The 16,913-nt window shown below is 45.5% G+C and overlaps 1 protein-coding gene across 1 annotated transcript in view; it reads left to right on the top strand.

Moving 5' to 3' along the window:
* The window catches only part of LOC144163010 (nose resistant to fluoxetine protein 6-like), a 206,170-nt gene that overhangs the window by 136,650 nt on the left and 52,607 nt on the right, over window positions 1-16,913 (top strand). The window contains exons 11-12 of the mRNA XM_077693822.1: window positions 7,304-7,426; window positions 15,838-15,958. Coding sequence (XP_077549948.1) covers window positions 7,304-7,426; window positions 15,838-15,958 — 244 coding nt within the window. The remainder of the gene's footprint in view (window positions 1-7,303; window positions 7,427-15,837; window positions 15,959-16,913) is intronic.

Here is a 16,913-nt window from a genome sequence, read left to right as displayed (position 1 = left end):
GGTCTTCGTGCACCCACAGCTTGAAGTCACGCAGTTTATTCCACCGGAGACCAACCACTCTTAGTTGTCCCGAGCTACACTTCTTCCTGTGCACGTCCACAAGAAATGTTTGACATCCTCTTCAGCCACCGGAGCCGCACACTTGGGACATGTTCCTGGGTCTTCTGGTGCGGGTCCCCAAGTCCAGGTGACTGAAGGTGTGAGGGCCACCCTAGCCCCAAGCCTCCTGAGAGAAACTTCCTCCACCCGGGAAAATTAGGGGGGTGGGAGCAGACGCATGGGGGGAATTAAAGCACGTGTGTCCCTTCTCAGGAGAGATTTCATGGCTAAAAGGCGGGAGCGTGGATCACCAGGAAGAGGGCTAGGGGTGGATTCAGATTCAGGTGGGGCAAGATAGTGTGAAAGAGTGGCCTCTAATTGGTTGAAAAAATTGTGACCGCTCCCTTCTACCCAATGTACGCGTATCATTGGCTGTGCGGTCATGTGGAGGCTGTGAATGTGCTGACAGATCTGAGGAGTCTTCTCCGCTTCCTTCAGGGGCTTTACAGCACTGAGCGAGTCTGTGTATATATGCGCCTGTTTGATGTGGGGGGTTGCGCTTGCAGGTTTGATTCCGTCATATACAGTCTGGAGCCCACTAGCAGCGGGTCTGGCGTGTCCGTGGAATAATAACGCGAGCCTCTCAGTTCTGAGGGTGTGGAACTGAGGAAAGCGGTCCATCCTCCATGCCGTACAATGGATGCGCTGTGTACGATACGCAGGGTGGCGCTGGCTGTTCACGGCGGCGGAGCTTCGCTGTCTTAATGGTTGCTAATGCTGTATAGCACCATGGTGGAAGGTCGTCTATGGTTGAAGTCACAGGAGGCTCATTACAGAAATGCAAATGGAGCACTCCGACTATAGGTATATAAAACGATTGACATTTCTTGCTTCTTCAATCTGATTTGCAAGCTTCGTGATAGCATTGAGCTGGGTGCACTCCTGTAAGATAGGAATTGGGGTGATACGAGAAGTGACGTGACGCTGCGCATGGCCCCTCTGTTGTTAGCGTAAAGCGAAGCCCATGGTTGTGCTTTGAGTTTGTGAAACTGCGCCTGGTTGAAAAGGCGCGGTTGAAGAACAGTGCGTACAAGTCGCCGAGCCACCTCCATGTGGGCTCCTTCACTCCGAGTTGCAATCCAGAGGATCAAGTGCAAGGTCGTCGAGGAGTCCTTCCGCGCCCTTCGGAGCTAAGGACTACCCGAACCCGACTGATGGATCCGAAGTCCGAGCACCCGCAGCTCTTTCTTCACTGGTATCATGGCTGAACCAAATTTATTTTGAAAGTTAGCCTTGGAGGCTAGATTCCTCCCCGCCTTATTATATATAGCCACTTGTACATAGCAGGACTTCTCGGCAGAAATGTCCAGACCGGCTGATTGTGCAAAGGCATGGGAAATGTCCAGGGCTTGCTGCAGATAACGGCACTGCAAGGCGAGGTCTCGGTTTGTAGCACACAGGTGACATTGCCCGCGTAGATGAGAAATCGCACACAAGGGATTACAATTGAGATGCACAGCCTTCAAAGTTTGCCTGTGTTGTTGAAAAAAATGTTTCAATTAATGTTTCACGTGGTCTCTTGTGAAGGCGGGTTATAAAGTATATTCAAGAAACACTATAAACAGCTCGAAGGGGTCGTTCAAATAAATTTGTTAGATTTACGCTTAGACACAAATAGCACACTACGTGAGAGTCACCCACCTTATATAGTACAGAAAAAGGTAAAATTTAGACGGGCACGTATTCCGAGGGATGGACAACTTATAGCCAGCATAAGTAAGCCTGTAGTTCGGGAGGGACGGGGCGTGAAAAGGTGGAAGGTGTAAACTAGGTAAATGGACAAAGTAAGATACTTCGTGACAAAAACAAAGATTATACTGAAGTACGGTTGCAACAGGTGGAAATCATTCGCGAGGTTTCTTCATTAAAAGGACAGAAATATTTTCCGTGTTGACGAATGAGCATATATGACTGTATTCCCTGGAATTTCCGCTAAAGCCTCAGAAGAGGGCATAAAGATAACATGTTGGAAGTACAGTGCGATCGAGTTTGCTTGGAGTGTTGAAGAAGAGCAACAGCAACTATAGGCATGGATGTGTATGTTGGTTCATCTCGCAGAGCTTCGCACTCAGCGGCAATCGACCTTATTTTGGCACATAATCAATTGCTGTCAAAGGAAAGCTTTCAAAAGCAAATTCGTATGTGTCGAATCACGCTGCCCAAAACGCGGCTTTTGCACAATTTCTGTGCGGAACTGTGCCTAGTTTTTTGACGAACGTCAAAATATTGTTAGCATGAGATGATCATTCAGTCACAATCTCATCGTGGGCAAGGCCTTCCGCTCATATTTTTTGAGTCCAGCACGGGCAAGAAACGGTTATGTTCTTTTGCGACAATTGTTATGTTAATTTTCTCTAGTAAGCATGAAAGGCTTCCTTTCCTCTACCCAAGCCATGTTTAACATTTTATGTGCATGCATATTTTACAAATAGAGTGCATTGTTTAGTACGAGTTACCGAACCCAGCCCGTAGGCGTCTAAAGTGGCCACAACTCCTTACTTGGTAAGAAAATATACGGAAAAATAGTGCGCGTTTCTATATGCAGGTTTAAATATTATAATGCGACAGGAAACGGAAAAAATAATTTACCATGGCGGGTGCGTTGTTATTAGCTAAAAAGTGGACTATAAAAAACAGGGTAAACAGCTTATGCTATTTCGATGACGGGTAATCTGGTGTAAGAAAAAACCAAACAGCCTATGCCCATCTGCCATGCCCACACATGGCCCGTGTACCAACGTGGGGCATTTACGCAGAAGTACAAGACCTCAATTAGCCAATGAAATACAGCGGACTTCCTGCATCCGCGCCTCAACAAAGAGGGCCCTCTACTACAGCGCTGTCTTCCGTGTAGGCTGTATCGATCACAGTATACTTTACTTTGTAGACCGTGGTTGGGAGTGGCTTTCACGAAAGCCTACCCACTCCTTATGGGAATGGCCAGTAGCGCTCACTGCGATGGCTGCGGGGTTGAAGAGACAATCGAGCATGCGCTTCCTCGTTACCCCCAGTATTCACCGGAAAGACGCATGTTTGCCGCCGAACTCAGCCGATTGGACAATGAACCGTTCACAGTTCGGACCATCTTAGACGTCGATTCCGATGGTCGACTTCGCAGAAGGCAACGAAAACCCTTCTGCGTTTTCTGAAGGACACAAGCCCAAATGAACGACTATAGTGCCCAGAAAGGGACTAAACTGTGTGCGCGCGCCATCTCCTAACCTCTCCTTTTCGCCTGCGCTCTCTTTCATCCACTGATCGCCTCCCTCAGTGCCGAGTAGCAAACCCGGCTATACGCCTGGATAACCTCCCGGCTTTTCCTTTAGTTTTTCTCCTCCTGCTCACTTTGCGACCAAGAATGAAGATAGTAGCCTCGTTCCAGGCCCTGGAAATGTGTGCTTGTTTGCTTGCTTGCGCGTGGGTCAGAGGGCTGCTCTGCGGATTTCACGAACTCGAATGCCTATTTGGTGAACGTCAACTGCGATCTTTTGTACCGAACATTGACTTATCTTTCAAAGGGGATATTATCGGCCAGAGTGTGCTGTTAAATCCCTGTGGAATGAAGAGCAGCCATCTTGTTTAATCTAGGAAATATCATGTAGGTGTCGACGTAGGGCCACAGACAACTTTGTTCAAGTTGAAAGAGCTAGCTTTTGGTAACTCACTCAGCTCGCTACAAACCACGATATACGTTTCTAACCTAAAACAAAACACAAAAATAATAAAGATGTATCAATGTCCGCACTGCAGTAACGTATAATGGAAAGGGCGGAGTGTGTAATGGGCCAGCACTATAAAAATATTTATCAGCGTGTTGACTGCACGTTAGCATTGGAGTAATACGACCAAGCTGAACTAGAGGCCCAACTGAAATCGTCCAGTCGTGTTTCCTGGCGGTGGCATATGTCGCCGTGCGCCAATCGCACAAACAAGATTATGTGACGACAGAGAAATCCCCGGAAAGTGGCAGCGGGAGTTGCCACTGTGTCACATATTTTCCTTAGTATCGGGAATATTTTTGAAGTTAACGATAAACTAGGCATTATTGGCATTGGTCAAAGCAGTCTTTTTAATTAACCGAGTTTGTATTTTGTCATCATGATCCCTTTCATTATTACCGCAAACTTCCCGTTTTACCAAGTACTCGGCAAATGAGGAACTAAACGTCAGCAATATTGGTAATTTAGTGGACCCTGGCAACGGCATCGCGGCTACATCATGGAAAAACATGTTGTATGCTCGGCTTGGGGCAATTGCTAGCTTCATGCAACTGTTACAGTGCGCTAGGTTACGGTCAGAAAAGAAGTCAAGATGGAGCAGTGTGCGGCGACGCGGGTCCGACTGCTGTGGAAGAACATGTATTAAACAATAATAACCATAATGACCACACGATCGGCTCTCCAAAAGGGGCGATCAAGTGAAACGCTGACTCATTACTCGGGGACGTAAATTGGAAACATTAAAGGGGACTCCATCACGTTATTACGCGCGCTTTAGATTGGGCGGCAATATATGGAAAACCTCTTTACAGCAACTGACAGTGACTTCCCAATGCAGCTAGCGCATTTGGTCGCATCTGATTTGATTTGTTTTTCTCGCGTGGATACGACGGCCGCTAAATAAGTAGCCCGGCGGGTACCTGATCGATGACCTGTCTGCTTCGCGCTTCGGTCTGCCTCTCCTTGACGTGCGGGACCGACCCTCCTCTTTGAATCCCGGCTTTCCGGGGGAGAAACTTGTTTCACTCTCCTTTCTCACCCTTTGTTACCCGTTCATTCTATCAAGTGTAGGCTCGACGCTGATGATAGTTTACCAAAGTAACACATTCGGTACCATGAATGAGCTTTGTCCGCGTTGTACTTGTCGAGGGCACACGCGGTGTGTTTTTTGCATTGTCATGTGTACAGCGCAGGATCGGTGGGTTTTCAGACGGGACTTAAAAATTTAACGCAGAGGCCTCCTCGTCTATCATCGAAAAGATATAGCACAAAAGACGCACAGATAAAGGAGGACAAGCAGCTCCACATTGCTGAGGATCTTCTCTGAATTTCAATTTTTAATTTTGAAATGTTCGCGTTTAGGATGCCCGCAGCAATGCCAAGCATGCGCACTGGGAAATTGACATATCTTATTGCTTGAAACTATTTGACAACATTGGACAACAGCTCCAATGCAAAAGCCGGAAAAAAACGCAACATCAATCTGCCAGTTTCGCTGGCAATATTTATACCTTCTATCAGCCAAATGCAAACCCTGTTTTCAGAATTATTGGGTTGACCCGTTGACCCGTTGGTGCCTTAGGTGGCTGTTCATTGTCGGTTCCGCAAACTCGCTTAAATTTCGCCTGTTTCGACAAGGAGTAAGATGAAATGAAGCTAGCTGAACTTTCTTTGGCTAATAATTAGTGTTCATACAGATGCCATTTAAGCCTGCAGCTATCCGGTTTTGCACAATTCTGCAGCAGGTCTACTTGCAACTGAAAATCCGCGAAGAGTCACGAGATTTTAATTCTCGTGATGGGATGTGAATTTCAAAGGCTCGTCCCAAGCGGGAAGGCGCGGAAAGCGGGATAGTCCAATCAGCGGCATATACTCTTTATTTATTGATATTTTTACCCAAAAAATTGCTCTGCTCGCGCTTGCTGAGCGTGACATGTTCCGTTACCACCAGGTCTGGATACGACATTCAAATACTACATGTGTGCAGTTACAGGCCCTTTCGAGTAGCATTGAATCGGTCCATGTGCTTTCCTGCTTACATCCACCGACAGACAGAGCGACATACATTATACCATTAGGTACTCGTTGTTCTTACTGGAGCTTCTTGGAGCTTCTTCTAAATTATACAGTCGACAAATACTTTTTTGGCGATTTTCATCACTACATCGGGGCGTGGAAATTGGTATTCGTTGCAAACATCAAGCTCCGTGAATCGCTGTGTGTTCTGGTCTGGGTTCCTCCTTCGAGAAATGGCCTTTAATGGTTGGGGCTATTATGGCGTGAAAAAACGAGAAAACACAAGATGACGGAAAAAGGTGTTCGCACTTTTTTGGTTTCTGCGCGCTGTTTCAGGCCAAACTATGCACCAACTGGACCGCCTTCCATCCTCATTGGGAGCTGCCCGAACCTAGTTACCTCTCAGCCTCTGTGCTTCCAATCCCCTTCGTGCTCTCCATCGCATGGCCAACTGGATTAGCTGGCCACGCTTTAGCCCTGACCTATATCTCTGAAGTCAGGAAATGGCCGTGAAAAACTCTCTGAGCCCATTGGTTCCGGAAATTTGTCCGGGGTTGTTTTCGTTCTCCGGTACCAGAGCAATGCCCAACAGAGGACTTTCACTGCACTTGAACTTCGAGTGCCTCAACTCTGCGCACAATTTCCTACCCAATGTTCCTCCTTTTCGCCTCATTTATTTATTTATTTATTTATTTATTTATTTATTTATTTATTTATTTATTTATTTATTTATTTATTTATTTATTTATTTATTTATTTATTTATTTATTTATTTATTTATTTATTTATTTATTTATTGATACTGCTAGCGTCAACTCTGCAGGCTCTTGCTGGATTGGGGGATACATAAAAAAATAAGCGTGCTCTTTTTCTACAATACACAAAAGCGGAAACAAGGATCACAATTAAAACAATGATGACAGCCAAATAGACTACAGGCATGAAAACGTAGGAATTCAAAGGACAATAATGGTTATGCATTACATAAAGCATCAAACGAAAGTTTTGGCAGTAGGGACTACAGAGCACATATCCAGAAAGACAATTTCAGAAAAAGTTAGACGATTTAGAAGTAAAAGTATCAAGGGATAAACTAGTTACAATTTCATTAGGAACATAACTCCATTCTCTTATCTCACAGGAAATCAAGAGTATTCAAATGATTCATTTTGGAATCTGTATTCTATAAGATGTTTGTCGGGTTTTGTTCTTGTAGATCTGTCGTGTTTTGTTCTTGTACACCTTGTCCCTTTTATGCCAGTTTTCCGGTTTCCCTTGGCTGGTTCCCTGGATTCGCTGCTGGACTTCATATAGATCTAATGACCCTAAATAAACCTGTTCCCGCTATCTACGCCGTATGGAGACCCTGTGCTGCTTGGCTATCCGGCGCCTTAGGGACCAAATCTTTTCTCCCACCGGGAAGTGTTATTGTGGCGCTCTATATTTGTTTTCTTGCTTTCGCGACGCAGGCGTTTTTTCCTGGGCGTGGTGCTGAATGCGTCCTTGGTAGCCGTTGGCGTCCTCTCTATGGGAGTGCTCACCGCCACGTACAAATTACCACCCACCGTGCTCTTTGCACAGGCCGATATCAAGTGAGTATACGTTGGTTCCAAGACACGGCATTTTCTACCGGGTGCAGCAGCTGGCTTTTGGGACAGGAATGAAATGCCGTTGTTGATAACGATGGTGATGGACGACCAGTGGTAACCGCCCTTTTTCTTTCTGCCTGAACTCCTTAGTTTGGTAGTAAATAACGTTAGCATCTACGTTATCTCGCAGTTGTGGAGCCTCAATTTCGGAGCACACAAAGAGGTCATAGAGGGTCACGGTGAGTCACGGGCTCAAAATAGAAAAGGACATGGAGACGACAAAGTGATTATAGGCGAAGCAAGTACCAAAACAGGTTGGCCACCCTACACGCAAGAGGCAGTTCAAGAACTAAAGGAGAGAGCAGGCGAAAATTGGGAAATGGGAGTGAAGATTCGTCTGCCCTCGCATTCTTCGGCCCATGTGCTACAAACGACCGCAAGGGCAAATAGCGTGAGCCAAGTGCGGTGGCGGATTAGTTGTTTTCCAGGAGAATAGTTACCGGCACCAATCTCCTAAGATTTGTTCCATGGGGAATGAGGGATGATCGAACAGACTGACTTTGGCTATGAACTCGCCTCTCAAGCGCGCATCGCGCGCAGTGGCGCTGTGCTGAACGGTTTCTCCCGTGCCACAGCGTGCGCAGGCATTCATCCCGATTTGTAGACGTTCGTAAAGGCTGCTTCCATCATACTGAGTCTTCGAAGCATAGTGATTGACCAGAAAGGAGAGGGTCCCGGAACACAGGATATTCAGGTGATGACGCTTTACTTTCCTGATTAAGGGCGACGTGCTTGCGAAAAGAGAAAGCCTCGTTGCGACACCATTCCACGATAAAAGAATCGCAGTGGTCCGCACCCCGGCATTGCCAAATTGGGCAGCTTCATAAGCCAGTCACGTCGAACGATTCCTGAGGCAGGGATTGATATGCTACGTCGAGTCTATTCATGGAAGAACGGTGGTACTTTTGTGGAACCTCAGGCACCCATTAGTATAGAGGTCGGCGGCTGAGGGCTCATGACAGACACTTGAGTGCAGATACTAGATATGGGAAAAGTGACCACTTTGGGGGCGCCGCTTGCTTTAGATATTAAGGAAAGCACGTAGGACAGCAAGCGTAGCAAATATGTGATGGGAGTTTAGTTGTCGGAGTGTTGGCGTCAGGGTAACGTTTAACGTCTCATACGGGCGGTGATGTATGCGCGGAGGGCGAACAACTAGCTGCCAGAATCAGCAAGTTAAGCACTCGTCTTAGAAAAGCTTGCTGGCCAAGTCATTTTTAGATAATTTTGAGGAAGAGTCACACCAAGCTACAGAACGTTCCTAAATTTTGAGGCATGAAATCCTTTTTATGAGAAATGGCGGAAACGTTGTTCAATTTTTTGTATTTATTTCAGTTTTATTTTCAGTTTAACATAAAAGAAAAATTGACGAAAGGAACGCAAAAGGAGTTGAAACATTTGACATAGGCCAAACCTCCCTTTAAAAAATGAGAACAAAATAAAATTACAGAAATACAAAATACAATACAAACAGAAAACAAAAATTTCAAAACGAAACGGAGCAGCGTAAATAATAGCGCAGAACATGTGAAAGCAAATCTGAGAGTGTAGACGCAAACTTTGCCTTCCTTGAAAATAAAAGAAACGGTACAAGACAGAGCAAGCAAGAATTTTAAGAGAATTCATGAGCTTGATTGTCCCACTGGTTTGTCATAAAAAGCTAGCATTTCCTGAACACATTTTTCGAATTTATGATGTGATATGGTTGCGTTTACCAAATAAAGAATGGAGGGGTGTGGATTCAGAGGGTGCGGTATTCGAGATGCAAAAGTCTGAAAAGGATAATTGGTACGAGCTTCAGAACATTATATCAGCGGAAAGCGAATATTATAAATGCCGTTTTTTCTTGTACAATCGTTTTGAGTGCGGTTAGTGGTGCGGCTTACAAGCTTGCTTTCAGTGCAGTACTACATTTTACGAGATGATTATAACAGGTTCTCAGCTGGCTGAAACTATTAGGTACAACAATGTGGAGAGTAGCTTTTTACGACTATTGACATAGTATTTGCAGTGACTTTAGCAAATGTTCTTGCGGAGGTTGTATCCAAGGAAAAAGCGAATATGAGAGATAATATACATCTTGGAAATTGATTGTGCTGGGTTCCTCAAACAAGCCCCCTCCGTCGGAAATAACTTAAGTATGGAATCACTAGGATCACCGAGTGACAGTAGCAATATAGCTGTTTTGTCATTTGTTTTACTAGGATCATGCTTCTACAGTAATGCATGAATCATTTGTGCACAAATAAAGCCTTAACTGATAGAGGTGCATAGTTGACACGCCCGCACTGCAAGTTTTTTTTTTGTGTGTGGCATCTACACGTACACCCAGCACCAGTAAAGTTAACAATCATGTCCTCGCTAATTACATCAGCTTGCAAGGGTTGGTAACACATGTGTTTTATCAATTGAACAGTTCATTCAAATGTGTTCAAATCTGACAACATCGCAAGTTGGCCAGTTTACCCGCTAGACAGCGCGTCCTATATTGGAACAACTCTCTTTGCTAATATTCTCAAAAGTAAATAGCACAAGGCTTCGTGAATCCAAGAAAATTTCAACCTCCCAACATGCATTCCACAGCTTTCAGATCGGGGATACATTTTCACTAGGGAAGGCCTTCCGCAGCGCACAGACCAGGACTAAAGGGCCGGTCGCGCAGAGAAATGTGAATGCGTTCGGGAGCCTTTGTTCTGATTACGTCTGACAGCACCTGCACATTATTGAAGAAAATGACAAGCGGTGGTAGTTACACGGTTGTTCGTTCCACTACTATTGTACTAGTTGTAACACTTCAGCCAACAAGTGTTTCGGAGCAGTGGTTAAAACAAATTTGGCGCCAGACCTGCCATAAATGGGGTGGCTATGCATGTTTCTTTACTCATCAAATCTCCTTCAAGGTCTGTACGTAACCTATACGTAAGTAGAGCTGAGAATAATGTATGCGAAATTAGCGCGTACATCCGCTTCAGGTTCAATGGGGTAGCATAAATCCTGCAGAAAAGGGGGCCCCTTTTCTGATGGACGCTAAAAGCGAAAACGCCCACGTGTTCAAGATTTCGGCGCACGTTAAATATCCCCCGGTGGTGGAAATTACTCTGGAGTCCTCCACTACGGCGCGCCTCATCGTCGGCGTATCGTAGGCTCGTTAAACCTCATCATCAATCAAACGTGAATGCCGCATGTTCTTCCTGTTTGGCGACGCAATTTTGGTGGGTTAGTTGACAATGCACCACAGAAAGTTTTCAGCGTGGTCAGACAGAAGTCATCATCATCAACAACTACAGCCTATTTAGGGCCCACTGCAGGGCGAAGGCCTCTCCCATTGACCTCCACTAGCTTCTTTTCTGCGCTTCCCGGGACCAATCTTTGCCTCAGAAGTTTCTTATTCCATCTCTCAATTCAGTTAATGGCCATTCTAGTTTCCTCTCTCGGTGTCAATTCTGTTGCCCTCGTGGTACACCTGTTGTTAGTTCATCGTACTACATGGCCAGCCCAAGACCATTTTTTTGTTAATTTGAACTGTGATATCTTCTACTCCAGTTCATTCCGTAATCCAGGTTGCGCGTGTCGTGTCCCTAAGCGTTACTTCTATCATTATTCTCTCCATGCCAGGTTGGGCGAATATAAGTTTGCAGTATAGTTGTTTACTTAGGCGCCAGGTTTCCGTTCCGGATGTCACCACTGTCAGGATACATTGATTGAACACCTCTCTTTTTTGGGACAGAGGTAGCTAACTTTTCATTGTTTGTGAGTGCTTCCCGACTGCACCCCAACCCAATCTTATTCTGCGCCGGATATTTTCCCCGTGGTTGGGGTCAGGACTGACCACCTGGCCAAGGTAGTTATATTCTTCTACTTCTTTCAGTGTTTCGTTACTCATGCTGAAAAGTACGCTTCAGCTTGTTTATTTGTCGTTACTATAGATTTACTCATATTTATCTTTAGCCCCACGGCGAAACTCTCGGACTGCAGTTCATTTTTTGGGGTTGTTTTGAAGATTCATTAAGACTATGTCGTATGCAAACCTCAAATGGCAATAACATATTCCGTTTATACGCAGACCTGAGTTTTTCCAGTTAATCTTTCTGAATGCACTCTCTAGACATGCTGTGAACAATTTTGATGAGATGGTATCCCCTTTGCCTTCCAGTCCAGAAATGTCCTGTAAACCGGCTCATTATACACTGCGCATTTTCTATTACTTCGTTGATGACTAGGGCGTAATCCATTGTACAGTATCCTTTTCTAAATCCAGCCTGTGCCCTGAGTTGTCGGATGTCCTGGCTGTCACTTATGCGGTTAGCTATAACCTTGGTAAAGAGGTTGTATACTGGTGACAGATGGCTGATGGGTCTGTAGTTCTTAAGACCTTTGTTATCTTCGTTCGTGTGGATTAAATCTATGTTGGTGTTTTTCAAGGATGTGGGTACCTTTAAAGTCCTTGAACATTCTGAGAATAGTTTAGCAAGCTTTTCTAGTAATATATCTCTGCCCCCTTTAAAAGGGCAACGGTTCGGCCCTCGTAACCTGCAGTACAAGCGACAAGCCTATGCACCAACAGCCAGCTATGATAGGAGGACATAGATAGTTCTACGAAAGCGTCTAGTCAGCAGTGACTAAGAGAACAAGACAGTTCACAATTGTAATGGGAGACTTTAACGCCAAAGTTGGCGCAAACAGAGTAGGAGAAAAATGAGTGGGAAATTCTGGAATAGGCACTAGTAACCATCGAGCAATCGACGAGGTACACTAGTTGGATTTGCGGAGAGAAATACCCTGAGGATAATGAACACTTTCTCCCGCAAACGAAAAGTAGAAAATAGACATGGCAAACTCCAGACGGGATGAAAAAAATAAAATTGACGCTGTTTTAAGTGACAACCCAGGTATTGTGCAGGACGTGGAGGTTCTAGGCAACATTCAGTGCAGTGACCATAGGATGGTCAGGTGCAAACTAAGATTGAATCTCGAAAGGGAAAGAGAGAAAATAATAAACCCAACATCAAGTCAGTTAGACACAATACGCAGGGGTTTAAAATAACCCTTGGTAAGAAATTCGCGTGTTTAGACCATGAGAACGAGGGCAGTATTGGCATCATAAATAACAACCTAACAAGAGCAGTCAGAGAGTCAGCAGCGGCTATTGAAAAGCAACATGTAGGAAACAAACTTGTTAACTAACTCAGAAACGAAGGAACTTTTAACTAACTCAGAAACGAAAGAACTTATTGCGAAGCGTAAGAACATAACATTATCGAGTACGGAGGATCAAATTGAATTTTCGGAGCTGTCAGAATTGATTACCAGAAGTAAACCAAATAATATTCAAGCGTACAACTTGGCAGTCATCGACGAAGCGTTGGGAATAGGAGGAACCTTGTAGGAAACAAAAAGGAAGTTGGCTATTGGTAGGCACCGGATGTACGCACTCAAAGACGAACAGGGTAACATTACGCATAATAGGGACGAGATAATAAGAATAGCTGAACAATTCAACACCAAGCTATGCGCCACTAACGTTGGACCAGGGGAAACCACTGAGCCTACAAGGTTAGCTCGCGATGTTCCGCCAGTAACTAAAGAGGAAGTAGGAAAGGCGCTTAAGTACATGAAAGGAGACACAACTACTCAAAAGAAACACAGGACACCGAGCTGGTCTACTTTAAGTGAATCTTTTTTGGAGGAAGCAACACGTAGTTACCGGATGTATACGCTGATAGAGTCCATGAGAAGACTTGCAGAGCCAAACACAAACAACAAAAAATGGCCGCGCATCAGCTCCTTTCGTAGCAAATGTCGACGAAAGACAATGTTCGACTGGCGCCCCTGCCAAGTAAATGCCTCTCTTCTATTTCCGCTCACCTCTCATGCTGTTCCTCTCCCCTCTCATTCCTCCCAAGATAACACGCTAGAGGTTCGCTCAAGTCGGTTTAAATTTACCGCGTTCCTCTGCTCCCAATCGGGTGCCTCGATGCCAGTGCTGGCGTACGGTGGAGACGCGTGTGAATCGAGGCACCCTGCTACAACGTTTGTAGAACCACGTTACCCTACTCGACGAGCGTTTCAAGTGGAAAGTAAAACCTATCTGGTGCAACCTTTCGTTGCTGTTGCCGTTTGACTTCTTAAATGCCAGGAAGTATAGTAGCGTGACAGTTTTCTGCAGTTGATGCAGTATTTCATTTGCTATCGCAAAAACAAAACATCCATAATTTTTTATAATAAAGGAACACTGCAAATATTGCTTATGTATTGATTTTCTGCTTATATTTACGCAATGTTCTGTTCCTGTTCAACAATGTTGACAAGAATGAGCATTGCCACCAAAATTAAGCATTTAGATTTGGCTGTAGGTACATAAGACTATTGCGCAGTTTCTGTTTGACTTTGGCCGGGTGGCTTAATCGAGTCACAGAGAGACAGAATGGCCGCATACTGAGGGACCAAAATTTCTGCGGTGAAGTATACCCCAAGAAAGACTATTGTCTTTCAAAGAGAAATAGTGTTTTCCCCTCCTCGCTATACGCGGCGTTTAGATAAACGATTCCATATTTCGAGTGAATAACAGAGGGCATGCTGGCGTAATTAGCCTTAGAACGTTCGCTTTCGTATGCCTCGATAACTTCACGTGTTGGGTTATCTGTCTATTCCTCATCACTGGTCCCTCTGAGGGAAGCCCTGCGCAAGCACAGTTTCGACAGTGTGAGAAGAGGTGGCTGATACAGCAGCCTGTTCAACAAGGTCTTTAGTTTCCCTACGCCCATTGTTCACGCACCGGCTCGAGTGGCCCATATGCCTCTTCCCATAGGTCTAGGGCGGCGAATGGATATCGCCTGCATCGCGATCAACGAGCTGCTCACTGTGTTTCTTTGAACATCATAATTGTTATCTGACCTCCGATTTACCAATTGGAAGGCGCTCGATCTTCGCCGACGGACATGCTGATTCTTTTGAAATCATACATGAATCCTATTAAATGGGGCCCCATGGGCAAATTTTCCTTTTTTTGCCTTATCGGCTGTAAGCCCTGGTCGCTACGTTTCACGTCATTGAGCAAGGTATGTGCCGCTAACGAGAGCTGCTGAAGCTCGCCGTTATGCAGCAGGCTTCGGTGCTACAGCTTGCCTATCAAGCTTGCCGCGCCTTTACGTCAAATATAACATACATGAAGGTATCGTGAGCAATTTCTTGTATAAAATGGTTTCCATAGTAGAAAAACAAACATTGAAGTTTGGGGGAAAAAAACGCGCTCGATAATACTAGGGATTTGCGAAGAGCGTAAATAATAATGCCTAGGAGCACTTCTCACACCCACTAAGTCATTGTAAGGGGCAGAGATCCAGCCAGCACCTCGCACCAGACCTAACTACCCGTTCCGACGTCCATCACCCACACATGTAATTCGGATTACGCAAAAAACCCACTGGAACAACACACTTGCGACTACCTCACAGAACACACGGACAGTTGCAATCACGAAAGTTTACAGAAAACGTCCCTTTGGCGTCTCACTCCACCCCGGTACAGGCGCGGATGCCTCTGGGGTCGGTGACCGGGCGAGACCGTTGATGCGGTGGTGCTCCTCGGGCCTACGCCGCGAAGCGCACACGGCGTCAGGGCTGTCGGAGTGCTCCTTAGGAACGGGCACGGGGGTACGCCAGGCCCACTCGCCGGATCGGAGGTCTGAGAGCACGGGATCAAGCCGCTTCGTTTTTTCCGTTCCTTCTTCGCTCTCCTCTTCTTCCTCTTCCGCCAGCCTCATGCTGCCATCTGGCCAGCCGATGGGTTGCCCACATCCACTTTTCCTTCACCTTACCACAGTCATAGAACTAGCTAACGTCACCCACCGGCCTGTACGGTTTAGCTCATGGTGTTCAAAACAATCGCAAGACTCAGAAGGTTGTCGTGCCATCTTTGTGTGGCTCCTGTAACGGGACGGACATAAAAGCTCCTCCAGACTCGGTCCCGCGTCACGACGGAATCACTTGGCAACATACTCCTAAGTTGGACCAGTCAACATTCTCAAATGCTAGCACTCTAGACTCCTGATGGAAACAAGGCGATGTACGATATCATCTGATGGTCGAATTCCTTCACCCTATTCTCAAGCATAAGAAAGATGCTGACAGCCCCTTCCACTTGAGACCCATCTCTGTGACCTCTAACGTCTGTCCTTAAACATAGTTACTAATGCACAGGTTTTTATGGCCACCTTATTTCCATTCCTGAATTCATCTTCGCCGCGAAACTAGGTTCGCATGAAAAGTGTTTTAGTATGTGCATAACAAGCGTTCAAACCTGTGTCGCAATAACCGTAGGGAATCCACCTTTACCTGTTCTTTCCCGAGCAACAGCTCGCGGCTGATGATGGAAGACATCATGTACCAAAAGCCCTGGGCTCACCTCGGGCCATTCTGCATTGGCATCGGGCTCGCCTGCATCGTCACCCGAAAGCCTGTTGTCACCCTCAACCCGGTGAGAAAAACTTCTTGTTCATGTGAAAGTCACACTGCGCGCGCACGGCTGCGCAGCAGTGCGCTCTAGCCTCCAAACTAGCATCGTCGGTTCATATCGATCCCATTACCCTCTGACCTTAATTTTATTCTGACGTGAATTTAAGCTCTCGTGGGCAGGGTATTGTCCCTTAAACTTCAGTGGAGTATACTTCGGTAATTTTAGCAACACTCTTTTTTTTATTTATTCCCTTAGAATTGCATAGCTTTTGGCCCTGTTTGACAACAAATTCCCGACCAGGGTTACTTGATAGGCCAAGGGTTGACTAACCCACAACGACTAAATTATGTTTCGATGCGTATATACTAGACGCATATTGAAATCGACAACGGTGACGGTTTTATTTAATTCACGTACGCGATTTTCAGCGGAGTAGCCATCGTCCAACCCGAAGAATCTTTGTGCTTCCGTATACGTTACCGTTACCACTACTTCTATACTGATTGTGCCACGAAGCATGAAACACGCGTTTATTTTCAACGCCTACTGGTGAACGAGATGTGTTTCTTTGTACGTTAATTAGCAACCCCACTACCAGCAATATCGTCAGTTAGACTTACTCCTTGCGGGCGCATCTGTGAGTGCTCCTACACTATAAAATATCATAACGTTGTACCTTTAAATAGTTAATGCAATGAATCTTGTGGCCCTCCGGTTTCAAGTGCCCAATAATCAGCGTATTTGTAGGCACGAGTAAAGTTCTGTTTTTTACTTTTCTTTCTCATTCTACATTGCTTTGTCTTTCTATTGGGGCAGGTTTAGTGGTTTTTACGCAGTGTGAGCAATTTAGATAACTGTTTGCCTCAAATTTATGCTGAATTTTCGTTCGCAGCATCTTTTTCTTTTTTTTTCGATGTGCCCTTGCTAGGGACATATTAGGGCCTGGTACGTTCTTACAGATACGGTTCGTGCAACA

Source organism: Haemaphysalis longicornis, unplaced genomic scaffold, assembly GCF_048455015.1.
Source record: "Haemaphysalis longicornis isolate Haplotype H1 unplaced genomic scaffold, Haemaphysalis longicornis Haplotype H1 scaffold_1, whole genome shotgun sequence".
NCBI classification, from domain to species: Eukaryota; Metazoa; Arthropoda; class Arachnida; order Ixodida; family Ixodidae; genus Haemaphysalis; species Haemaphysalis longicornis.
The sequence above is the reverse complement of the archived record's forward strand: the minus strand, read 5'-3'. Positions and strand labels throughout refer to the sequence as shown.